Source organism: Drosophila hydei, unplaced genomic scaffold (genome assembly GCF_003285905.1).
Source record: "Drosophila hydei strain 15085-1641.00,03,60 unplaced genomic scaffold, DhydRS2 tig00000090-arrow-arrow-pilon, whole genome shotgun sequence".
Classification (NCBI taxonomy): domain Eukaryota; kingdom Metazoa; phylum Arthropoda; class Insecta; order Diptera; family Drosophilidae; genus Drosophila; species Drosophila hydei.
In genome coordinates, this window is record NW_022045662.1 from 81,689 (window position 1) to 105,531 (window position 23,843).

General features: G+C 41.5%; 3 protein-coding genes across 4 annotated transcripts; 2 read left to right on the top strand and 1 right to left on the bottom strand.

Annotated features, from left to right (window-relative positions):
- The first annotated feature begins 615 nt into the window (after positions 1 to 615).
- LOC111594889 (putative vitellogenin receptor) lies at positions 616 to 7,097 on the top strand. Of its 2 annotated transcripts, XM_023308375.2 has the most exons (7): positions 616 to 840; positions 919 to 1,166; positions 1,249 to 1,641; positions 1,707 to 4,289; positions 4,351 to 6,499; positions 6,564 to 6,809; positions 6,876 to 7,097. In XM_023308375.2, the coding sequence occupies exons 1-7, from the start codon at positions 782 to 784 to the stop codon at positions 7,030 to 7,032; spliced, it is 5,835 nt and encodes a 1,944-aa protein (XP_023164143.2). In that variant the 5' UTR covers positions 616 to 781; the 3' UTR covers positions 7,033 to 7,097. The 2 variants fall into 2 exon arrangements, with proteins under 2 accessions (XP_023164143.2, XP_023164142.2); XM_023308374.2 differs by having other exon boundaries at positions 4,351 to 6,809.
- A 129-nt stretch (positions 7,098 to 7,226) lies between these two features.
- LOC111594903 (prisilkin-39-like) lies at positions 7,227 to 8,059 on the bottom strand. The gene is made up of 2 exons (XM_030222990.1): positions 7,950 to 8,059; positions 7,227 to 7,821 (listed from the first exon to the last, which is right to left on the bottom strand). The coding sequence occupies exons 1-2, from the start codon at positions 7,950 to 7,952 to the stop codon at positions 7,432 to 7,434; spliced, it is 393 nt and encodes a 130-aa protein (XP_030078850.1). The 5' UTR covers positions 7,953 to 8,059; the 3' UTR covers positions 7,227 to 7,431.
- A 2,454-nt stretch (positions 8,060 to 10,513) lies between these two features.
- LOC111594891 (alanine--glyoxylate aminotransferase 2-like) lies at positions 10,514 to 16,941 on the top strand. Its single transcript, XM_023308378.2, has 4 exons — positions 10,514 to 10,807; positions 11,530 to 11,648; positions 15,299 to 15,533; positions 15,596 to 16,941. Exons 1-4 carry the CDS (start codon positions 10,719 to 10,721, stop codon positions 16,671 to 16,673), a joined length of 1,521 nt encoding a protein of 506 aa, XP_023164146.1. The 5' UTR covers positions 10,514 to 10,718; the 3' UTR covers positions 16,674 to 16,941.
- The last annotated feature ends 6,902 nt before the right edge of the window (positions 16,942 to 23,843 follow it).

Below are 23,843 nucleotides of genomic sequence, written 5' to 3' on the forward strand. Positions count from 1 at the left end.
TTAAACCATGCTGGATTCCCGATTCTTCTTTGATCATGTAATAATGGATATTTGCATTAATTAAAAGCGTTGACTAAATCAAACTGGCCAAAATGCTATATTCAAACTGAAGAAGCAGTGGGTGCGGAACTACAGAAGCAATGAGCGCATGCCGGAGCCAAACACCTGTTCTTAACAGCGACCCTGAGCAAAGACTCGAGAGCGAAGCCGCCGCGCCCAAAGGCTTACAGCGAAAGTCACACCAGATGCAAAGTCTGTTAATGTTCATAGCTTGGAGGACTCATAACGTAGCAGCTGCTGGATCGCATTATAGAGCTGCAGCTAGAGGAGTGGACGGCCGAATTTCAGATGTATGTTAAAAAATTGCTACAGTTGTCAAAAGTTAATTAGGCGCGACTTGCATATGATAATTAATTATACTTAATTTGTATTATGATGAGATTACAATAGCGAAATACAGTAACACGCAAAAATTATAATTACAAAAAATTTAAATAATGTAATTCGAAGGTCGTAATGTATTTTCATACTTTGTTAAAGAGTATTTCAGCGGTTGCACCAGCTGGTCACACCAAGTGTAACGGAACTTAACCGAATTTCGAAATATCTTACATATGTAAGTGTTGGCGTGTAACGAAGCAATTGCACTTCCTTGCAATTGCACATCGTTCAGTTCGCTTTTTGCATCTTACCGTTTGCGTTGAGTTTGCGCATGCTTGTTGCATTTTGTTAGTAATTTGTGTTGAACGTCTAATATATTTGTTCTGTTAATGTTGAATTTATGAATAAAAACGCGGTGAATAAAACCACAAGCCGCTGCATTAAAAGCACACATCAAATGTGAGTAGCAAATAACGCCGTAGTTAGCCTTCTTACGTAACATAACCTCAAATGCACACGTGCATTTTGTCCAAATAGGGCCGCAACCTTGCGGAAGAATCATGTGCGAACACAGTGCCATGTGCAGCAGTCCTGGTGGCTTTTGTGCCTGTGCGCTGGAGTGCTGCTGCTCGTTTGCGGTGCGACTTTTACCTCCGCGACGGGATCAGCGCACGCACGGTGCGATGGAGATCAGTTCCAGTGCAAAAACGGAGTCTGCATCTTACAGGCGAAGATGTGCGATGGACGTAGCGATTGCACAGACAACACGGATGAATTGGACTGCGGTAACTTAAAATCGAGAATAACCTCAAACTCAATATGATAAATATCTATATCTAAATGCTATGCTATATCTGTGGACTGCAGACTACAAGCTGTGCCGGCAGCCGCATTGGTTCCCGTGTGCACAGCCACACGGTGCCTGCCTGGCAGCGGAACTAATATGCAATGGTGTCGACAATTGTCCCGGCGGCGAAGATGAGCTCCATTGCCCGCATCGAATGGTGGTTAGCTTCGGGCACCGCAACTGCAGCCAGTATGAATACATGTGCCAAGATTACAGCTGCATACCGCTCGACTTTATGTGTGACGGTAAGCCGGACTGCCCCGACAGCTCCGACGAGACCGCTGGCTGCAAGCAGTCAGCCACCAGTTGCATCACCGGCCACCTCTGTGCGAACGGACGCTGCCTACAGCGCAAACAGTGGCTATGCGACGGAGTCGATGATTGCGGCGATGGCAGTGATGAGAAGGACTGCGGTGAGTAAATGCTTTCAAGGATTTGGTCAAGTAAATGGCCATGGATTATAAACTTTACTTTGCAGAGGATCTCTGTCAACCGTCTATGGGAAAATTTATGTGCCGTAATCATGGCAGTTGCCTGTCGCTCGCTCAGGTCTGCGATGGACAGCCCAACTGCTCAGATGGCAGCGATGAGAGCGAGAGTTGCCATGTCAAGCCCGATTGTAGCAGCAAACAATGCCCGCCCGGTGCCACGTGTCACATGATGCCCACCAGCGGACCGGAATGCTATTGCAAAAGCGGGTTTCGTCTGATTAAATTTAAGGATAAGTGCGAGGATATTAACGAGTGCCAGGAGCGACAAGACCTGTGTAGTCAGCGCTGTGAGAACACATCCGGTGGCTATCGCTGTACCTGTGATGCAGGCTACGAGCTGGATGACAGCAATAACCGCACATGCCATGCCATAAACAGTGGCACAGAGAAACAACCACCGCTACTACTGTACACGACCCAGATGACTGTGATGGGCATGCATCTAACGCCGCAGTCGAAAGATCGTCATCACATCTTCAGCGTGGCCACAAATTTGACTAAAGTGATTGGCGTGGCTTTTGATGGCGACCATGTCTACTGGACCAACATACAGAACGAAGCGGAGAGCATTGTGCGTGCACATGCCGATGGGTCCATGGCCGAGATATTGCTCACGTCTGGTCTAGACGCTCCCGAGGATTTGGCTGTCGATTGGCTAACTCACAATATATATTTCTCAGATAATGTTATGAGACACATTGCGGTGTGCTCGAACGATGGACTCAGTTGTGTGGTGCTGGTCACAGAGGATGTGCACCAGCCGCGCAGTCTAGCATTGTGGCCACAACGTGGTCAAATGTTCTGGACCGACTGGGGCAATAAGCCAATGATAGCCCGTGCCTCCATGGATGGCAAACACTCCCAACCGATTGTATCAGATAATATACAGTGGCCTAACGGCATTGCCTTGGATATGCACCAGGAGCGTATCTATTGGGTGGACGCCAAGCTGGGCAGCATACAAAGTGTGCATCCAGATGGCAGCGCACGTCAAACTGTACTCGATGGAATGCTAAAGCATCCTTATGGTCTAGCTATATTCGAGGATCATCTGTACTGGTCGGACTGGGGCACCAGGAGCATTCATACCTGTCACAAATTCTCAGGCAAACAACATCGTATTTTGGCACGTGATCGCACAATCTACGCCGTGCATGTCTATCACCCGGCGAAGCAACCGCAGATTCCGCATGCCTGTGAAACGGCACGATGTTCGCATCTTTGCCTGCTCGCTGAGCCGAGTGCGGGTGGCCACACGTGCGCTTGTCCAGAAAGCATGACACTGTCAGCAGATGGACGGCGCTGCAGCCAGACAGAGAAGAAGCAGCGTCTGTTCATTGGACTGCGTCAAGTGCTGCTAGAAATCGAACACACTTCGTTTGGCCGACATGTAGTCAGCTACTCGCACAACCTGCCCTGCTACATCAGCGAGATGGTCTTCAACAACATCAACGGCACCCTCTTCATTGCGGACAACATGCAGCGCGCGATCTTCGAATACGTGCCACATATCAACGAGCACCGCCTGACCACGTTGGTCTATCGGAATCTGGGAAACATCAGCGCTTTGGCATTCGATCATTTAGCCCACAATCTCTACTGGGCGGATATCGATCGCCACGTGATTGAACTGATTTCCTTACGCACCGGACAGCGTGCATTGGTACGCTTCTTTTCTGGAGATGAGATGCCCATAGGTCTGAGCGTTATGCCAGCGGAGGGATATATGTTTGTTGCACTCAAGGCGCGCCGGCACACACATATCGATCGCTTGGCACTAAGCGGAAAGGGTGCTCAGACTCACGTCTTTGAAGACGATCTGGGCGACGATGACATCAAGTTGGCCGTAGACTATGAGACGCGCACTATGTTTTGGTCAGACAGCGATACGAATCGGATCAGCTTCAGCAATTATCGCCAAACCCATGCGAATACGTTTCGAGGCAAATTCCGGCGACCATATGCTCTGGCCTTGGTCGATCAGGATCTGTTTTGGAGTGAGCTTGGCACACCGGCCATCTACTGGACGCACAAGAACAACTTGGGTCCCAACAAACGCATCGAGATCGATACAAATCCCCATCTGGGTCGCGATGGTGCAGGTGCAGCAGCCGCCGCCTTTCTCACCCACGCCCTGCCCATTCGCATACCACTGGCAGGAAGTCGACGACTTGTCGATGGCTTAGCCCCGCATCCCTGCCAGCATGCCAACGGCGGCTGCTCGCATGTGTGCGTCAGTGCCGGACAGTTTGACAGTGCATGTCTATGCCCCGCAGGCTTTGTTTACCGCGATGCCTCTAATCGCAGCTGCACTGAAGCCCTGGATTGTGAGTTCCGTTGCCGCACCTCGGGCGAGTGCCTGACCATAGCGCACCGTTGCAATGGCCATCAGGACTGCGCCGACAGCTCTGATGAGTCGGACTGCGACGACATCAAACGCACTAAAGTCAAATGTGATCTATCACAGTTCGCCTGCCACGATGGCGAACGTTGTCTGGCCAAAAACAAGCGCTGCGACGGCAACAAGGACTGCAACGATAACTCTGACGAGCTGCACTGCTCTCAGTTCGGTAGGCCATACTCTTTATATATAGATGCATTCATATTAAAATATATACATATCCATTGTAGATAAAACAAAGCTCTGCCACGCCCATCAGCACGCTTGCGACAATGGCAAGTGCGTGGACTACACCTTGGTATGTGACGGAAACAACGATTGTGGCGACAACTCGGATGAGCTGCGTTGCAAGGAAGCCGCCAGCTGTGAACGAGGCATGTTCCAGTGCAGCAGTGGATCGTGTATTGCCAGCAGCTGGGAATGCGATGGCCGCATCGATTGCAGCGATGCATCCGATGAGCACGACAAGTGCGGACAGCGTCAGTGTCCAGAGAAGATGCATCGCTGTCTGCTCGGCCAATGTCTCGATGCGCAGCTGGTCTGCGATGGCCACAACGACTGCGGCGATCAATCGGATGAGCTCAATTGTGACCGGCGCAGCGGTGACAATGCTGCAGGCAACATCAGCTGCGGCACTCTGGCCTCCCCAATGTATCAATGTACCAGCAATCTGAATCTGTGTCTCGATATGGCAGTGCGCTGCAATGGCACCGCCGAATGCCCGCGCGGCGAGGACGAGGCAGACTGCGGCGAGCTGTGCAGCATCTACGAGTTCCAGTGCCGAAGCAACAAGCAGTGCATACGTCAGGAGTTCCGCTGTGACAAGGAGCGCGACTGTCCGGACGGCAGCGACGAGGAGCACTGCGAGCAGCACACGTTGCATGGCAACGCGACGAGCAGCGACAGCAGCTACTCCTCAGACATGAGTGCGAGACGTGCATGTAAGCCGCATCTCTTCGACTGCCATGATGGCGAGTGTGTGGACATGTCGCGCGTCTGCAACGGCTTTGCGGACTGCATCAATGGCAACGACGAAGGCCCACAGTGTGGCAGTGCCTGCACCAAGCCCCTCTGCCAGCACAAGTGCCAGGCGACGCCGGCGGGCGCTGTATGCACCTGTTTGGAAGGCTATCGGCTGCAGAGTGATCAACGCAGCTGTGTGGACATTGACGAGTGCGCCGTCTCGCCCGAGCAGCAGCCGTGCGCGCAGATATGCGAGAATACGCCGGGCAGCTTTCAGTGTCAATGCCATGCAGACTTTATGCTGCGCCAAGATCGCAGCAGCTGCAAGAGCATACAGTCTGGAGCGACTCTCCTCTTCACCAGCTACAATGAGGTGCGCAATCTGAGTGAGCAGCCGGTAATGCTGTCTGTAGCCTGGTCAGCAAACGATTCACGTATCAGCGGCTTCGATGTGGACATGCGCCGTAAGCTTGGCTACTTTAGCAGCGAGGAGGAGAATGTCATTTACCGCGTGGATATGCGAGATCGCAGTCGCATGGCCGCACTCCATCTGCGCTCACCCAGCAAAATGGCCGTGGAGTGGACAACAGGCAATGTGTACGTGATCAGCGGCAGTGCGCCACAGCAGATTAGTGTGTGCAGCTTCCGGGCCAAGATGTGCGGTCAGATACTGCACATGACGTCCCGATTCAACCTTAAGGCGCTTGCCGTTGACGCTCACCTGGGGCGACTTTTCTATGTGGCCATACGCAGCGAGACCTTTGGCCTGCACATTACGCAGCTTCACATGTCGCGCCTCGATGGGAGCCGGCGAGAGCTGCTGCTGCGCAAGCATCGCAGCTATGTGACCGCCATTGCAACAGATCCGCATCAGCAGATGCTCTACTTCGTGGATCTGCACAGTCGCACCCTTGAGATGATCAGCTATGGGGGACGCGGCAGTGCCAAACAAAGACAGAGCTACGTGCTGCTCCAGAAGAGCAACGCTCTGATGCAGCCGACTGGACTGAGCATCTACGAGAATCACGCCTACATTGTCAATATGGGCGCTAGGGAGGCGGTACGCTGTCAGCTGTATGGGCAACGCAGCTGCAAGGCCATCAATTTGAACGTAATGAATGCCCAGGATATCATTGTGGCCGGAGTATCCCGGCAGCCGTTAGCTTCAGCCAATCCCTGCCAGCATGCCCATTGCACCGGCATGTGTGTTCTGGCTGACTACGGGTACGAGTGCATGTGTGGCGATCTTGTCGTGCCGGAGTCACAGCAGTGTCCACAGGGCATTACGAATGAGATCGACATAAATTCTTTGCTCTCGAGTGAGCAGCGCTCGGACAGCAGCGATGACGGAGGTAGTCGAGGTGCTTGGCTACTGGCCATGCTACTGTTGATGGGAGTTGTTGCCACTGGCATTGGGTACATGTTCTATCAACGGCGGCAGCGCGGACATCGCGATCTCAATATTAACCTGCATTTCCAGAATCCTCTGGCAACGCTTGGCGACAAATCGCTCCAGGAGGACGGCAACGAGGTGGACCTGGCATGCGACTCCGGTAGTAGTGCCAGCAGCAGAGGCATCAGCACCCACACTACTGCCACAGGCCCATATACGACCGAGCGCGAACCCCTTCAGTTTGGTGTACCCAAGATCCTGCAGAGATTTCTGCAGCAAAGGCAAAAACAGAACAGCGAAATGGTTACACAAGTTCCGCTCGAAAACACAAGAGTAAGTAAAGAACTAGAGCTATCTATATATACGGATACAATATTCACTTCTCTTTCTACACTTTAGTCGAGCAGAATACGTTCGCTGGTCAATGAACGGGGAGGAGAACGCACAAGCTCGAACGCCCTGGTATCAGGCTCTGGCGATGATGCCTTCTCAGCCGGGCACTACGGGGGAGATGACGCAAGTGATGATGTGCATGCACGACTTGTACCATAAGTGATCCACAGAAATCACCCCAAATATTGTTAACTAATTGATGTTGTCTACACTTATGAGCGTTATATAGTTATATATGTATTTATATTTGTACAATTTATTTACACTCAAAAAAGTGAAAGTCGAATTTACAATTAAACTGAATTTAATCAGATTTCGAATATTAAATATTTATAAAATGGAACATTTATAATCGTAGATAAGACTATATATTAAGGCTTAGGTAGACCCAGAGAGTCTTATATCTGTCCTATCGAATCGGACACCAAAAGTTAGGAGAATAATAGCTTTATCATTTATTGATTATGAATACAAAAAAAAAATACTTATGTATACATTATAAACACTGGATACAGATGAAAACATATTTGAAGCTGTCGCAAGCTAAGCATAAGCTCGTCTCCTAATAGACATAACCACCATTGACGGCATATTTGGTGTCCAGGCCGCTGTAGCCAGAGCCCGAGTAGCCTGTCGAGGCTGGTAGATAGGTGCGTGAGGGCGTGGCATAGGTGTTATACTGCGGCACAGCTGCATAGCTGTTGTAGCCAGACCTGACCACCGGAGCAGCGTAGCTGGAGCTAATGTCAGAGTTATAGGTATAGCTTCGGCCGGAGCCAAGTCGAGAGCCCGAGTAGTAGGAGTTGCCCGTATACGAAGGATACGAGGAGTACGCCGAGTAGCCGCTGGCACCACTGAGCGGTGGCAAATAGCCACGCGAGAGAGGCAAATGAGAGACATCAGCGGCGCACAGTACCAGAGAAGCGATCAAAGCGATTGTCGAAATGGAATGCTATAGGGAAAGAAGCAGATAAGAAAGACGATGCTTCGGATAAGAGTTGAGATAAAAGGACTCAATCAATCAATGAGTCTATATCTTATCTAGTCACACTTTTCACAGGATATGTCGTAAGAACTTGCCATTTTGAGGATTCTAGGATTGTAGCTCTTCAGTTTCAGTTCAGTTTAACTGAGTTCAGTGCAGATTATACGAGTTCACTGGAATAATGTTGACGAATGACTGTGGCTCAGTGGGCATCGTGTGTGCATTTTATACTCTCGAAAGAAAAAACGACAAGTCCGAACTGTTATTAAATGAAATGTATCGTGCGGCCAGATTTTACAGCTAATTTGAACGCCTTTACTGCACTGCGAACATGTCGACGGACAATGCTCATTACTCAAGCCCAGCACTGAATAGCTGAATAACTGAATACCTTAACAACCGAAAGAGACAGCAACAACTGAACTGCTTAGATATGTTGGGCGACGCGCTTAGCTGTGTGTGGCGAATCCCACGATCCCACGACTCATCGACGACGAACATCCAATTTCGTATGAGACTCGTAAATGCATTTTGCTAGATTTTGTGGTTTTTCGATATACCCTTTCATCGGGTATATAGCACAAGGGGTGAAAAGCACTGATGGCGATCTCATTGAGTGTACTGCTTAACTATGAGAGACTCACAGAAAGATAGAGAGGGGAAGAAATAGGAAAGTGAGTGAGAGAAACAGAGTAAGAAGAGGGAGAAACAAATTGAGAGAGAGGGAAGGAAATATCGTGAATGCTGTTTAGGGTATTCCAATGTCGACTTGCCTTAGTTCATGTTCGTTCTTGTCATTTATTTTGTTTTTGTTTTTATGACCCTGCCACGCCTTCTGCGCACTCACTTCACCCCTTCTTTGGCTGGCTTTCGGGGCGTAACAGTGTCGCGCGCTCCTTTACTCAAATTATATAATTTATATATTTTTCAAATCAGCCTTGGATATTGTTTTGTGTTAAGTGGATGCTGGTATTGCTGTTGTTGTTATTTTATGACATTTCGCGGTCAGAGCGGCGCATTGGTCTTATATGAGTCGCCCGTAATACATCTTATTGTTATTAATTGGGGCCACAATAGTCTATAATCAAATTGTTGCATCTAAGGATCCCACGCCAGACATGTTACTGCATTCTAAAATGCTTCGTGATTGTTATTATTCATATTTATATCAGCAAATCAAATGACATTGAAAAGAATTTAGTTATTTGAATTCTTGGCCGTTAAGCGGATACATTGTCATTGAGGAGTTGCCACTAAGGCAAAAAGCTGATATATACGCAGATGGTGTGTACACACTAAATTTCGATAACCTATCTTGCGGTTTTGAGTTACTTTAAACCATTTGAAAATAAGCAATGGGACACTGTAAGATCACTAAAGTTGGCATAAAAAAAAGCAATATTCACACTGAAGACGCAGTGGCTGCAGAACTACGGAAGCAATGAGCGCATGCCGGAGCCGCCTGATGCAAAGACTGTTTATGTTGTTAGCTGGGAGGACTCATAACGTTGCAGCTGCTGGGCCGCATTATGGAGTTTCTGCTAGAGGAGGGGAATTTCAGATGTTAAAAAATTGCTACAGTTGTCAAAAGTTAATTAGGCGGGACTTGCATGTGTTAATTAATTATACTTAATTTGTATTATGATGCGATTACAATAGCAAAATACAGTAACACGCAAAAATTATAATTACAAAAAATTTAAATTCGAAGGTCGTAATGTATTTTCATACTTTGTTAAAGAGTATTTCAGCGGTTGCACCAGTTGGTCACACCAAATGTAACGGAACTTAACCGAATTTCAAAATATATATGACACATGTCTAAGACCATACAGAAAACGTGGCCAAACTACGTTTTAGTTGGCTAAGCTCAACTACAGCGCTCCTACTTGATACGGTGTACATCAGTGTGTAAATATATAGGTATATGTCATGGTCATATTATAATATATGGCATACTTTTGGGCTATGGCATATATTCATTATCTTTTATAAATGAAAATTTTAATGTGCTAATTTAATAAAATACTGTATAGAAGCTGTAAAACAAATAACCATATTATTATCCCATTGGTGTATCGAAATATGCTTATCGTATACTCATCACGCACGCGAGCATCTCTAAAAGCAGCAAGGTTCCTAGTTGGCTCAGCAGTCGTTGCTGTAACTTTTGTTGTTGTTCTTGCCGTTCTCGCCCGGCACACGTTGCGCTACGCTCTGTTGGGTGGCTGCTGTTATCACAGAGACCGACACTGACACACACAAACACGCTGCCAGTGGCCATAGAAAGAGAGCGAGAATAACAGAGGTGATAGTCACGTGTGTGTTGTCGATACACTTACACTTGCATACATACATGCACTCACGCACACATTGACCAGTGCGACGCTTAACAGTAACAGCAACTGAGCGCGTCAGCCAGTAACAGCGTCTGCAGTAGCAGCGGCACAATTAAGGAATATTGAGTCTTTTAACGGTGTAGCTGCAGCAGCAGCAGCAGCAACAGTGCCAAATGGCAGCAACAACAACGGCAAAGCAGCAGCAATATACACATACCTATATACATATATGATACCATATATACGTATATATATATATATATATATATATATATATATATGATTATATATGGCAATGGGCTGGTTATAAAATAGCTCTACTCTCGCATAAAATTTGTCATTCGGCGACAATTTCTAAGCACCCAAAGACGTTAAAGGCGTCCCGTGCCTGCCTGTCAGACCGACTTACACAGCCAATTCAATTCATTCAGTCGACTCGTAATCCTTGCCGGAACAGTTGAACTTTTTAAAGTGCGCGCGCTTAAGTCTTTTTTAAATAATAATAATTAAACTTAACAAATTAAAATGCCGTTAGCCAGTGAACAAGTGCAAAGCGTAGCCAGCCAGCAGCTGTCCAAGGCGGACACAATTAAGCTGCGTAACAAACACATTGGGTGCGTATTAAATTATGTATTTACAACAAAAGCAATATATTTAAGTAGTCGTTTAGCTGACATTTTTACGTCATATGCTGTGTTGCATTACGTTATGTTATGTTAAGACATACAGTGCTATGCTGCGCTCTGCTGTGCATATGCACTCATGTTATGCGTACATCAGTTGACCTTGCGTTAAGCAGTTTCGCTGTCAAGGTCAACTAACGGCATCCCCATGCAGCACACTCATCGACGCTCTGTGTTGGGCGAGGCGTGGGGAATCGCTGCAATTGTGTTTTGTTTGTGTCGCCCATGACAAAGGCAAACAGCAAGAAACGTATTTTCATTTTTGGCTGTTGCCAAAGACTCGCGCCGAAAGTAGCGGCATTTATTTTTGGCCTTTATCGATTCGCTGCTCAACCACAAGAGCCACCATACTGCCGTCCAAATGGCACAAATCCTCATATAAAAACGCTAATCCCACGTATTCTACTACAGGCAATATAGTCATATTCTCCCTATCAGTAGCTGTAGCTTGATGACGACGTTGTTTCTTTGGACCTAGGCCCCGGTCGTACGAACTCACAAAAAGTTTGTTCCCATCCAGCGGCCATATAGATATATATACATATATATAGAGCTTACTTTCTATCGATTCCTTTTTTAACGTTTCTCATTATTCTGATCTCTTTTTGCGTGCACCTGCAAATAATACCAACAAAATACCAAATGCAATGCAGCCAAGCCTGTCATCTGTTCTATCGCTCTGATCCATTGAAAATCGTACGCGGCCAGGGTCAATACATGTTCGATGAGGAGGGCGTACGCTATCTGGACTGTATCAACAATGTGGCGCATGGTAAGTGTTGATCCAACCATCCACTCATCCATAAAATCCCGATCTTAACAGTAACTATGATAATTTAGCTTAAGCTCTTCAGTTGATATGCTCGAATCTGCGTGTAGTAACAATGAGTTTTGTGTCTCCGGGACCGGGACCGGGGCCCGATGAGCTGGGCTCGCTGGTGCGACAGGCCCGGGTTCAAAAGCAAATAATCGTCAGTGACAATGTCTATATGGTGTGTGTGTGTGTGTGCTGATATGTCTCAAATGCGTCTCAATGTACTGTGATAAAAAGTTTGATACTCCTGATGACGATGACATTGATGCTGCAGATGCAGATGATGATGATGATGATTTTGGTGGCGGCGCCAATTGTGGCTGACAGCAAGTTCAAGGTTACGCCCCCCACACAGGCGGTCGAGCTGGCTGTCCAGACATCGACGGCATGCTCAGGCCCCGATTGAGCAGCTTTGTGTGCTGGTGATTTGATTCGAGTGGCTGGCGCAAAAAAAAACTGAGTCAGCCTTATCACACACGTCGCTTGGGGCTGGGCTGGGCTGGGCCGGGGCCGGCCTATGTGTACTACGTACGCTTTATTCTTTCTATTTTAGATGCTGCCCGTTTATTTCGGGCCCCGACACACGGCGAACACGAGCAGCTGTTGTTTGGGTGATTAGGTTACTCTGCTGGTGGCACATAGGCATAGCAATAATAAAATTAATAACAATAACAATAACAATAATGCTTACAATAACATAAGCAATTCAATTAAGACTGACATGTGTGCAATTTATCAATTTGACAATTTGCGTATTGCAACGGTCCGTTCCACTGTTCCACTTTCCAGTGCGAATGCGTTGCTGTTATCCCTTTCTGCTTTCGTAACGGAATTTTCCATTCAAAAATTTGTTTGCATTAGCAGCGATCAGCTGTTACAGTTACGTAAGCCAGCCCAGACCCTAGCTAGGTCGGGCCTTCTGCTACTTGTGACGTAAGCACGCCCTCTGACGACTACTTTGTGTAACATTTTGCTTTTGGCAGTTGTGCGCAGTTTTCGTTTTCATTAATGCAATTGTCAATTCATAAAGACGCCATAAAATAAAACAAGCTAAAAAAATCAAATCGCAAAAACAATTACTTAGTGCAAAAATTATAATATATGTATCTGATAAGCTGCTGAATTGAGCGCAACCAACTATGTAAATGCATACATATGTATGCATGTATATACATAAATTAACTTAGTCGTTGTGCCTAGCATTGCCCGATAAGGCCTATTGGGCAGAGATCATTCGTTATTAATAGCCATAGACTATTTTGGGTCTGTTTGTATTTTATATTTAAATGAATATTAATATTAAAATTGGTTTCTTGTTATCATCCAGGCACAACTTGGTTATTTATAGTTCTGGCAACAAATTATTTAGCAGCTTTAAATAACAATTCGAGTTGCTTGCATTGCCGTTACTGCTTACGATATGCTTTCAACATTATCAGTGCCAATCGATCGTACGATCAAAGTGCTTGAGCGAAAGACCGAGGCTATTTCTGTGCACAAGCTGAAAACGTGATTTCGATTCCTGTATAATGTACAATAACAAAAGAACTGCAAATGAAGACAGCGTATCAATACAAATATTAACTAGTTTATTGTTAGGCGTGATAACATAGCATACTGTGCACGTGTTTCTATTGCTGACTACAGCGACAGCAATAGGAACAGCGACACTTTGTTATTGCTTATTACGAAACTTTGATATTTCCTAAGTCGAGTCTCACGCGTTCCAATCGCCACGTTATTGTCTCGTGCTACTTTCCAAGTGGCAGCGGCAGTGGGGACAGCAGCGACTGTGATTGCGACTGCGACTGCGACTATGACTCTACTCGTAGTGTTCGCTTATCTGCTGGAAGACGGACCGCTGTGAAACTGGGTGCTGCACTGGAATGTACTGAACTGCGTAGCGTTGCGTTGCGTAGCGTAGCGTAGTATTGCGTTCGAGCAACATGTGAACGTCTCGTGCCGAGTGGAAATATACTTGAGATAACAACAACAACTACGCACTTTGGCCGATGGCCCGGCCCGGGTAGTTAACTGCTGTCTGTCCATCTATCCGCTTGCCCATAGTCTACATTCAATATTTGCTCAAGCTGAGCAATCAGCGGGCGTCCATTGCGAGTGGAAAATTCTGCGCTGTGATAATAATGAAAAACACTTTTGACATACATATGCTTATAAGCACGCATACGTCTGTACGTGCATGCATGCATGCATGTGCGTGTGCCTGTGTGAATGGTTGTGTGTTTGTCATTAAGACAATGCGGTCAAGACTTGGCAATTCGTTACACTCGCCTACAAAATAATCGAACCGAAAGATAGGAACTTATTGGGTTTCGAATTAATAAAAGGGGTTTACAAATTTACAAAAATAATAAAGACTAGATATAACTAAATAGACTACGACTTGCAGAGATTAAGGCTTGAATCTGAAATTAAACTGTTATAGTTATCTGTCAACATATATATATTATGTTAAATATTAAACAAAAATTCTACACAAAATAATATTTATATATTTATATTGATATGTAAAATTATATATATATATTTTTTTAATTTAAAAAAAAATTAATTTTTACTTCATATTTTTAAAAACCAAAAATAGTTTTTACTAAATAGAAAAAATTTGATTTCTTGAATTATTTAAGCCCAAACAGTCCTAAGTGGAAAGTGTAAATTGATTTTGTTGCACAGTGTTTTCGCACGGCGCAATCACAGCCGCCCGCTAACTACGCGTTCGTTCGCCTGCTCGAATGTGCCTAAAAATAAGCATCATTCATGGCAGTCACGTGTTGCCGGCTAGCCCCAGCCAGAACTGCTCGCTCGCAGTGGTACGCCATGGCCCTTATCTGTCTGGGATTGTTGTCGAATCTGATTTTGCGCAGCGGGAACTCCAAATGTAGCTGGGGGCCGGCATAGACAGCCCCGGCTCTAGGCTAATCGGGGCCCGACAGCGGATGTGCAAGCGGTCGTTCGCTCCATATCTGTGAAGATACTATGCCAGCGACTACTCGTTCTGCTCCTGCGCTTGAATCTTCTGCTTCTGCAACGCTTACTCTTTCTCTTTTACTCTTTCTGTTAATGTTTTTCCTTCTGATCTTGCTCTACCTCCTGCTCCCGCTGTTTCTGTTAAGTCTTCTCTTTATCTTGGAGCCTTCTATTGATTTTTCTACCCCCTTTCCTTCTGCTCCTTTTCCTTCCACCTTCCCCTGCTCCTTTTCCTTCCACCTTCTCCTGCTCCTTCCACCTTCCGCCTTCTACTTCTCCTGCTTCTGTTCCTTCCTTCTCCTGCCTTTTCTCCCCTTCCATTCCCCTTCCGCCTACTCCTTCTCTTTCTTCTCCTCCATAAGAGAGACCCTAACACTTAGCTGTTCCTAGAGCTACTCTAGATCGATCTAGAGTCCCGTTGGTTGGGCAAACTGTAAAACCCTGGAATATAAGCTTATCTTTGAGGCAGCTGGCAGGGAGATTATGTTGAGTTCAGTGAACCGAGCTAGTCGATTCCAGCATTTCCATTTAATACTGCTTTAAAGTGGTTCCCAATCATATAGACCCATATATATATAGAATATTGTTATTATCATGAGGTTTTTCACTCTTAATTGCAGTGGGTCACTGCCACCCGGAGGTGGTGCGAGCTGGTGCCCTGCAGATGGCAACGATCTCGACGAACAATCGCTTCCTGCACGACGAGCTGGTGCAGTGCGGCCGTACACTGACCAGCAAGATGCCGGCCTCGCTGTCCGTTTGCTTCCTTGTCAACTCCGGCTCGGAGGCGAATGACTTGGCCCTGCGCCTGGCGCGCAACTATACGAAGCGTCAGGATGTGATCACACTCGACCAGTAAGTGCTCCACACTCCCCCAGTTCGAGGTGAGATCAGCTCACGAGTTGTTATCCTTGCAGCGCCTACCATGGTCACCTGCAGTCCGTCATGGAGATCTCGCCGTACAAGTTCAATCAGCCCGGGGGTGCCAAGAAGCCGGAGTATGTGCACGTGGCGCCCTGCCCGGACACCTACGGTGGCCAGTACACGGACAAGCTCTATCCCAATGCCGATCTGGGCGCCCTCTATGCCCAGCCCATAGCCGACATTTGCGAGCGCCAGCAGGCGAAGGGCCAGGGCGTGGCCGCCTTCATTGCGGAGAGTCTGCAGAGCTGCGGCGGTCAAATCTTGCCGCCACCCGGCTACTTCCAAGCCGCCTACAAAGCGGTCCGCCAGGCCGGCGGCCTCTGCATTGCGGACGAGGTGCAGGTGGGCTTCGGCCGCGTGGGCAGCCATTACTGGGCGTTCGAGACGCAGGGCGTTGTGCCCGACATTGTGTGCGTGGCCAAGCCGATGGGCAACGGGCATCCGGTGGGCGCTGTGGTGACCACGCCCGAAATAGCCCAGGCCTTCCACGACACGGGCATCGCCTACTTTAACACATATGGCGGCAATCCGGTCTCGTGCGCCATCGCCAATGCGGTGATGCGCATCATCGACGAGGAGGGCCTGCAGCAGAACGCCAAGCAGCTGGGCGAGTATCTGCTGCGCGGGTGCGACCAGCTGAAGCTGGACTACGAGTGCGTCGGCGATGTGCGCGGCATGGGCCTGTTCGTGGGCATTGAGCTGGTGAGCGATCGGGAGACGCGCACGCCCGACACCCAGGCCGCGCGCTGGCTGGTCAACCGCATGAAGCAGCTGCACAAGGTGCTCATCTCGAGCGACGGCCCCAATGACAACGTCATCAAGCTGAAGCCGCCCATGTGCTTCAGTCGCGAGAATGCCGATGAATTTTTGCTCGCCTTCCGCGAATGCCTCGGCACCCTACAGCAGGAGCAGCTGCAGGCACGCGCCGTCGAGGCAGCAGCCGCCGCAGCAGCAGCAGCCGCCGCAGCCGATGCTGTGACCACAAACGGTGTCATTGCCACAGCAGCCGAGACTCTGGCCAATAAGACGAAAATGTTCGAGCGGCAGGATCGCCTCATCAAGTCTGTCTGAGCGCCGGCCGCAACCCACGCCACTCCTGCTCCTTAGTTAGTCCAACACCCACACCCACACACACACCCAAAGATATTCATCCACACACACACACACATACAATGTATCTATTTTTTTACTAGTTGTAGTTTATAGCCAACTGTTAGCCCTATCTCCTCTCTATCTATATTTAAATACTATATTTTGCCTAATTTTTTTCTTTTTTTTTCTCCAAGCGAATTTTACTTCTAGTATCTAGAAATGTAGCCACAAATATATGCATTAACTGTATCTTCTTGCTAATATTATTATTATTCTATTTTTTTTTGTTAAATTATATTCATCTATACAAATATATATATATATATATATGTTTACAGCTATAATAATAAAAAAATAATGAAAATATTTTTGATTTTTTTTTTCTTTTTTTTGCAACATTTTTGAAGACAATAAAAAGTTCCATTTAGATATATAATATATATGTATATATATATTATATATATATATATATATAATATATAATATATATATATATATATATATATATATATATATATATATATATATACATAGCTAGCTTTAAGCTTCACTGATTTGTTCAATAAACAAAAGGAAAATCTTTTTTTTTTGCTGTCCCCTGCCAATCGAATGTGTTTTAATATTTTTTGTATACCCATTGAAAAAGGGAAATCTGGGTATATTGGTTTTATTGAAATATATGTAACAGGCGGCAGAAGGTGCGGCAAAGCCAAAGCCAAAGACCATAAAGTATATATATTCTTGATCTTAAACGACCAGCCGAGCTTCATTCACTGTCTTCTTGCTTAGGGACAGATGGGGGGGGGGGGGGGTATGGGAGCCGTGTCGTAAGAGCGAAAGAGCCAGAGTACAATAAACGCAAAGTTAATGGAGCTCAGAGTTGCTTCACAGCTGCTCCACATGGAGATCGTCGTCACTTACCTGAGCCTGATCTCACTGAAGATAATAATGAAAGGAAACAACAATAGAATTTATGTTTTTTTTTTTTTTGGTTTTTTTTTTTTGCTTTTAGTTGTTTTTTTTTTTGTTTTTGTTTTATTTGAGTGTTAGTTTTGTTTTTGCTTTTCTTTTTAATTTTTCAGTTTTCGTTTCATTGTTTAAAAATGTTTTTCGCTTTTCGCTCTTCGTTTTCGGGCTTTCCCTTCGCTCTTTGTTTTCGCTCTTCTTGTGGCATATGGCAAAGAGACTATGTACATACATATGTCTAAGGATCGTGTATATATGTCGTATATTGCATACAATTTCGAACTGTCTCAGCCGTTTTCCACTTTCCATTGGAAACTTTTAAAATTCGAAAAAACTTTCATTTCTGCCTAGTTTTTGTTTTAGTTTTTGTTTCAACACTGTTTAAAATCATATACATATATATAATGTATATATATATACATATATATATATATATATATATATATATATATATATATATCTGATATTTGAGTTATGTATATATATTTAAATAATTTTGTTTTAATGGTCTTTGTTTTGCTGTTTATTGTTGTATGTTTAAACATATATAAAATAAGCATTTTTTCATATATCTTTTCTTGCATTTTTTTAAATTTAATTTTTAGTTTTAATTTTTAATTTTAGCTTTAATTTTACTTTAAATTTAAATTTTAATTTTAATGTATATTTAGTTAGTCATATTTTGGAATATATTTCGGGGATTGTGTTTACAATTTGTTGCTATTTTCAAATGAGAATTGTTTTTAAATTTAAAATACTTTTTATTTGCTTAAAGTTTTTATTTTAATTAGTTTTCGTTTTATTTTTTAGCGTTGCTTTTTTTTGGCAGAGTTTTTTTGTTTTTGTCGTACGACAAAAGTTTTCTTTTGTAGGTGTGTGTAAAAAGTATAGATAAAGGTGTGCGAAAGAGAGGCAGAGAGAGAGGGAGAGAGAGGGGAGGCAGAGAAAGGGAGAGAGACAGAGTTCTATGTATACGTGGAAATCAAACAGTTGAACAGGTGAGTTGAGGTGAGGTGAGCAGGTAGGTTAGCTAACGGTACGAAGTCGTGTCAAAGGTTGCGCGGATTATTTCCCTACTTGAGGCTCAGACATTTACAGCGGTGTACAAAATGCGCGCTATGCACATTTCTTTATTGTTTAATAATATTTAATTTATTTTTATTTTTTGTTTTTTGCTTTTGTAACGTTTTCCTTTTCTTTCGTCGTCTCTGTATAAATATTGTTTGTTTAGTGTTAGATTTTTAAATTGTTTAGTTAAAAAAAAGAACACTTTTTTCTCTTTAGCATTAACCACGTTTCTACTTGATTTTGTTTTTGTTTATTTTTATTTTGTTTTTTGTTTAAGTCGAGTTCAATTTTTTACTTTTTTTTCGAATAAAACGCTAAAATATGCAATGTAAATATGTATATATATATATATGTATGCATATATATGTATGTGTGTATATATATAGTATGTATGCAGAGCTATATACAAATACGTATGAATATTTATATATATATATATATATATATATATATATATATATATATATATATGTATATATATATATATATGTGTATATATATAATTTTGTATATAATAGATTTTTTTAATATTATTTTATATATATATATATATATATATATATGTATCTATATATATATATATATTTTTTGTTAAACTTATGCGCTTTTTTCTTTTAACTTCATTTAGCGAGTTTATAAATATATATACATATATATATATATATATATATATATATATATATGCCTCTATATAGTTGTGTTCATAAAAATAGTAGTGCTGCACTACACCAAAAAAAAATTTATATACATATATTAAATGTATATATTTATATACATATAGCTATATATAAATATATATATATATATATATATATATATATATATATATATATACACATATATTTTTAGTACAATTTATTTAGTATTTTTTATTTTTTTTTTTGTTTTAAATTTAAATTAAATAATATTGGCATTGCGCCACAGCCGCGCTTAGTTCGACATACGCGTTAGACATGATTATATATATATGTATATATATATATAATTGCATGAATGAGACATTTGTGTATGTATGTGTATACAATGCAAAAAAATGTAATACATTTCGTTGCAAATGCAACTTCTTTTAGACGCAACGAACAAAAAAATATTTCTTGTCTATATATGTATATATATACACATGTATGTATGTATGTATAAGTTGTCTACTATATATATATATATATATATATATATATATATATATATATATATGTATATGTATATATATGTATATGTGCATAGAGCTCTACAATTAACTGTTATCATAAGTATTTAAAGTATGAGGTAATGTTTTTTTATTTCAACTTAACTATGTGGGCCGCTAGGCAGACACATAGACAGACAGATGGACATATATATATATATATGTATATATATATATAGAGTATATATATGCATATATTCGCCTTTTATTTGTCTCTGCTTGCGGCCTATGTTATATATGTATATGTATATATATGTGTGTATGTGCTTATGTGCTTATATAGACGATGTGTGTATGTATGTACATATAGCTATGTATGCATATGCATGCAGATGTATGCGTCAGTTGCCAACACACAATTTTGCATGCTTACTATGCACGCACACACGCACACACACACACATACATATGTCTATGTATAGCTATTTAGATGTAAGTATGTATGTATATAAGTATATGTATGTACAGGTATGTATATGTATATTTATTATGTGGAATCTGTTTGAAATCAGCTCTATGTAAATATATATATATATATATATATGTATATATATATATGTATGTATATATATATATATATATATATATATATATATTTACTTTCTTTATGCTTATTCAATTTAACATTTCATTAGTTAAGGTTGACGTGGCTGCCCATGTAAATAAACAAAGTAAACTCTCGCTATGTGTGTGTGTTTGTGTGTGTGTATGTGTGTGTCAGTCTCTCCTGAACTAGCAAAAGCAGTGAAGTTGAACAAATACAAAATACATATGAATATACAATTGTGATCATATCAGATCATACCATGAGTAGCTCAGTCTCCGCATCTAAATCTATTCGCCTATGTTAAGAGAGCTGTGGCGTTGACTGTGGCAAGCAGTTCAGGAAGCGTGGCACCAAATTTCTCTGAAGTATTAGACTTAGACAAATGTTAAATAAATTTTTTCTATTTTTTTTTTTTATTTTTTTAGCAGTCACTGAATTTTGAGATCTTTTCTTTCTGCAGCCCTGAAGTGCAGTTTGGAATCAAGAAATCATCTAATATAATAAATATGTAAATCTGAATATTCGTTTCAAAAAATTTTCAAAATATTGTGCTTTTCATTAAATTTTCATATGCAACACTTAATGCTCACTTGCACCACTACTTTAATGAACAAAGCTGTATATATATGTATGTGCATATATAATCAGCAATATAGATATTTATAAAATTACGAAAAGTTTAAAAAAACTTTAAAGCTGTAACAGAAAATTGTTTCTAGTTCAGGAAAGCGCTACGACGACTCTAAGAGCCTGTATAAAAGTGTGAATTTTAGTCTATTATATATAAATATAGATATTTATATAGATATAAGTATATGTATATACATATATATATCATGATTTGTTTATTTAGTTTACAATCGCAACGATTTTTTCGTTTCCAATTTAATGCAAACATTTAGAAAAGATTTCCTTTAGCTCAAAACTTATAATATTTATATAGAATATTAGAATGAAATTGGTGTTGGTTTAAACGGTTCGTTGGTGTTAGAACGCCGATTGGCAGGCGGGTTATATGGCAGCATTATTCATTTTGTCATACGATTTTGGTAAATGCAAATCTGAAAACAGCAAAGGAAAGCTGCAAATCTGAGAACGCTCAAAAGTATGCTACGAAAAATGTAGACGAGGCGAACGGGGAGCATGGGAAGGGCGCTTAGCGTTATATGTATAAATATTCGCATATATTTATATGTATATATACATATGGGTATATGTAGGTAAGTAAATCAAGTCTACAATTAGCATACAGTGGAATTATGGAAAGGAGCGCAAAAGTTGCGATTGTAAATAGGTTTTTTCTTTATCAATGCGATGGTCGTTGATGATGATGATGATGATGATAATGATGATGATGTGTGTGTGTTTGTGTATAATGTACAATAATTGTATATCCTATATATATATATATGTATATGTAATATCGAATAAGCACTGTTACTAATTCTTCTTATTTCTTTAGGTTTCTTTTTTTTCATGGAAAAAAGTCAACTATATTTATATATATATATGTATATATATATATATATATATATATATATATATATATATATATGTAACTAGATCTCTATAAATAGTTGTATATATGTATGTATATATATGTTTCATGTCATTTGCATTTGATGTTTTTAAAAACTGTTTTTTTTTTTCGCTGAAGTTTGTTTTCCATTTCATTTACATTTTACAGTTAGCATGTAAGTGTATATGTATATGTATATATATATATTCATTTTCGATTGCGCTTGTATAAAACTGTTTACTAAAAATTTACAATTTACGCGATTGCTTACAGAATTCACTAAATTTTTCATATTTTTCTTTTTATTTTTAAGTTCTATATATTTGTATATATATATATATATATTTATATATATTTGTATATAAGTTATGCATGCATGAATTTATGTATATATTTACTTATATGTATATATATATATATATATATATATATATATATATATATATATATATATATATATATATATATATATATATATATATATATGTACGCATATAAAAACACAAAAAGAGTTACAATATTTATATATAAGACTCGTCTAATTACTATTTCATATTTACAGGGTTTTATGCTCAACGTTAAATGCTCTGCATGCAGCAGCAGCACCGTCAGCAGCAGCGGCAAGCAGGTGTGACTGCTCAACAGCATCGCCTGCTTGGGGACACTCTCTTTTTAGCGTGACTTGATTACATATACAAATACATAATTAATTTTTTTTTAACATAGTTTCTAACAGAGTTTGGCAGTTTCTCATTGAAATAGCTCTGCGTGTGTGTGTGTGTATGCGTTCGCATTGATTGATAGTCGTGCTTTGGCTCAACAGTAATGTTCGTGTCACGTGCGTGCCATGGCTCGCTCGCTCGCCCTATGCAGCAGCGATCTCAGCACGCTCATTTTTCAACCAGGTGGCAAGGCCATAACAAAGGCAAATTATAAGCACATAACGGTATCAACGCGGCACTCAAACGAAAAGCAACAAAAACTAAAAATTGTAATGAAATAAAACAAAATGTTGTTTTTTGTGTCTTGCGGTTTTTGTTGGTTTCTTGTTTTTTTTTTTGCTGCGTTTTGAAATAAATCCAAAAAACCATATTTATTCAAAACTGCATTTTTGTTTTCTTTTGTGTTTATAAAAAAAATTTGTTTCATTTTTTTTGTTTTTTTGTATTTTTGTTTCTTTTGCAAGAAAATGTGTTATAAATTAAAAAGAATTGATAGCAATTAAGATGAAAATGAATTATGTTTCAGATAAACTAAATAAAACTCAATCAAATACAAACAATTGCTAATTATTTCTGTTTTTTTTTTTGTTTTCGTACTTTGTTCTCTTTACATGTAAATGGGCTGCAAAGATATATATATATGTATGTGTACATATATGTATACATTTTTTATAATAAAAAATATATTTCTCTCTCGCTATGTGTTTGCATGTGTGTGTGTGTGTGTTCCCACCCTTTACCACTGCCGCACAGCCAAAACTGAATTTCTCTTACATTTTGCTGGCTGCTACGACACGCGGTCTTTTAGCTAAAGGTGTATGCTCCCATGTATGTGTGTATGTGTGTGTGTTTGTGTCTTTAATTAAAATAAATTACAAAATAATATTTAAAACTATGTATTTTGAATTGTTTTATGTTTCTGTTCCATTTCGTTCTGTTCGTTTCGCATCATGAGAGAAATGTGTTATCTATATATAACTGTGTATATAACTGTATATATGTATATATATGCATATATATTTATTTATATTTTTTTTCAACGGCTAAATATTTGTGTATCGCTAATTTAATTGAATTAAGCAAATATATGAATTAAGTTTTTATTTAATTCAAACATTTGACCTAAAAAGTTCTTCTGACA

Bases quoted from the DNA above. Each gene is read 5' to 3' on its own strand.
- LOC111594889 (XM_023308374.2), top strand. From the start codon at position 782: ATGAATAAAAACGCGGTGAATAAAACCACAAGCCGCTGCATTAAAAGC. The intron at 841-918 runs GTGAGTAGCAAA...TTGTCCAAATAG, and splicing joins ATTAAAAGCACACATCAAAT to GGCCGCAACCTTGCGGAAGA. The intron at 1,642-1,706 runs GTGAGTAAATGC...TTTACTTTGCAG, and splicing joins CAGTGATGAGAAGGACTGCG to AGGATCTCTGTCAACCGTCT.
- LOC111594891 (XM_023308378.2), top strand. From the start codon at position 10,719: ATGCCGTTAGCCAGTGAACAAGTGCAAAGCGTAGCCAGCCAGCAGCTG. The intron at 10,808-11,529 runs GTGCGTATTAAA...AATGCAATGCAG, and splicing joins CTGCGTAACAAACACATTGG to CCAAGCCTGTCATCTGTTCT. The intron at 15,534-15,595 runs GTAAGTGCTCCA...TTATCCTTGCAG, and splicing joins GATGTGATCACACTCGACCA to CGCCTACCATGGTCACCTGC.